The 1,396-nt window shown below is 50.4% G+C and overlaps 1 protein-coding gene across 1 annotated transcript in view; it reads left to right on the plus strand.

Moving 5' to 3' along the window:
- LOC110432626 (serine/threonine-protein phosphatase 7 long form homolog) overlaps positions 179–1,396 on the plus strand; it is a 1,848-nt gene continuing 630 nt past the window's right edge. The window contains exons 1-3 of the mRNA XM_021453396.1: positions 179–788; positions 919–1,113; positions 1,189–1,326. Coding sequence (XP_021309071.1) covers positions 615–788; positions 919–1,113; positions 1,189–1,326 — 507 coding nt within the window. The 5' untranslated portion in view covers positions 179–614. The remainder of the gene's footprint in view (positions 789–918; positions 1,114–1,188; positions 1,327–1,396) is intronic.

Raw genomic sequence — 1,396 nt, forward strand, 5'->3', positions numbered from 1 at the left:
CGAGGTTCGATGAGAAACATCGAGCTCGGAGGATCGAGGATGGAGAGGTACCCTTCTTTTACCACTTGTATTACTTGTATTACTTATTACTTGTTTCCATCCATTTTTCTTTTGAATAACTTTCGTTTGTTTCTCTTTGTTGTTTTCATTGCAGGTGCTCCACTGTTTGAGACCCATGACCCACGAGGCTGCTACAAGCATGGTGTACGACGAGAGGTACACGCCCCTATTGAAGAGGGCCAACCTTGCTGCAGTCGCTCGTGTGTGCCGTCGCGGTACTCCACCTTTGAACCCAGCGGCGTTGACAGCTTTGATCGATAGGTGGCGTCCTGAGACACACACCTTCCACCTTCCTTGTGGAGAGATGACCGTCACTCTAGAGGACACAACCATGATCCTTGGAGTGAGAATCAGAGGTTTTCCAGTGACCGGAGACACTGAGTCCGAAGGGTGGGAGAACCGAGTGCATAACTTCTTGGGACGTGCACTACCAGAGCTTGAGGCAGGGAAGAAGAGAAGGAGCACCGGGGTACCACTTAGGTGGCTTCGAGAGGAGTGGCATCAGTGTCCACCAGACGCTGATGAAGCCACAGTGAACTACTACTGCAGAGCATATGTTCTTCACATGTTCGGTACGGTTCTCTTCCCGGATGGCACTGGAGACACGGCTTCCTGGATGTATATCCTGTGCTTGCAAAATTGGGATGACGCTGGGAATAGAAGCTGGGGCTCAGCCATCTTGGCTTTCTTGTACTGCCAGCTGTGCGAGGCTTGTCAGAGGGCTGGAGGTACACATTCTACTATGTCTGGGTGCATGACACTTCTACAGGCACATAATTTGAGTCTTTCCTTTCACTTGCAAGGCATTAATTTCATGATAGACCTATGATACTCAGTTCTTCTTCCTTTTGAATGCAGATTTGGATGTGGGAGAGGCTTCCTGTTGGAAGACCACATAGGATGCAACAGCCACCTGCTTGGTTCCCGGAAGGGGACACAATCGTTGCTCCTACGGTGGCTCACCTCTACGAGCGTACGAGCGGGGTGTACCACGTCTCCCATCACGCTTACATTAGCTACACCAATGAGATGGACACCCTTCAACCACAGCACGTAAGTCTACCAGCAATTTATTTGACTTGTAGCAATCTATATGGACATAGTACACAACGCAGTCGTTGTTTTCAGGTTGAGTGGAGACCGTACAAGAGGGAAAGGATCCTTGGCTTGGCACTTAGCACAGTGTGTAGGGCGGATGAGGATTTATGGACTATGAGGTGCCCCCTCATATGTTTCTACGCGGTCGAGTACCACCTCCCGCACCGTGTCGCCCGACAATTTGGTAGGCTCCAACCTTGTCCACCGGAGGACTTTCTCACGAATTGGCAGCTACATA

The sequence above is a fragment of the Sorghum bicolor genome, chromosome 2, assembly GCF_000003195.3.
Source record: "Sorghum bicolor cultivar BTx623 chromosome 2, Sorghum_bicolor_NCBIv3, whole genome shotgun sequence".
Lineage (NCBI taxonomy): Eukaryota > Viridiplantae > Streptophyta > Magnoliopsida > Poales > Poaceae > Sorghum > Sorghum bicolor.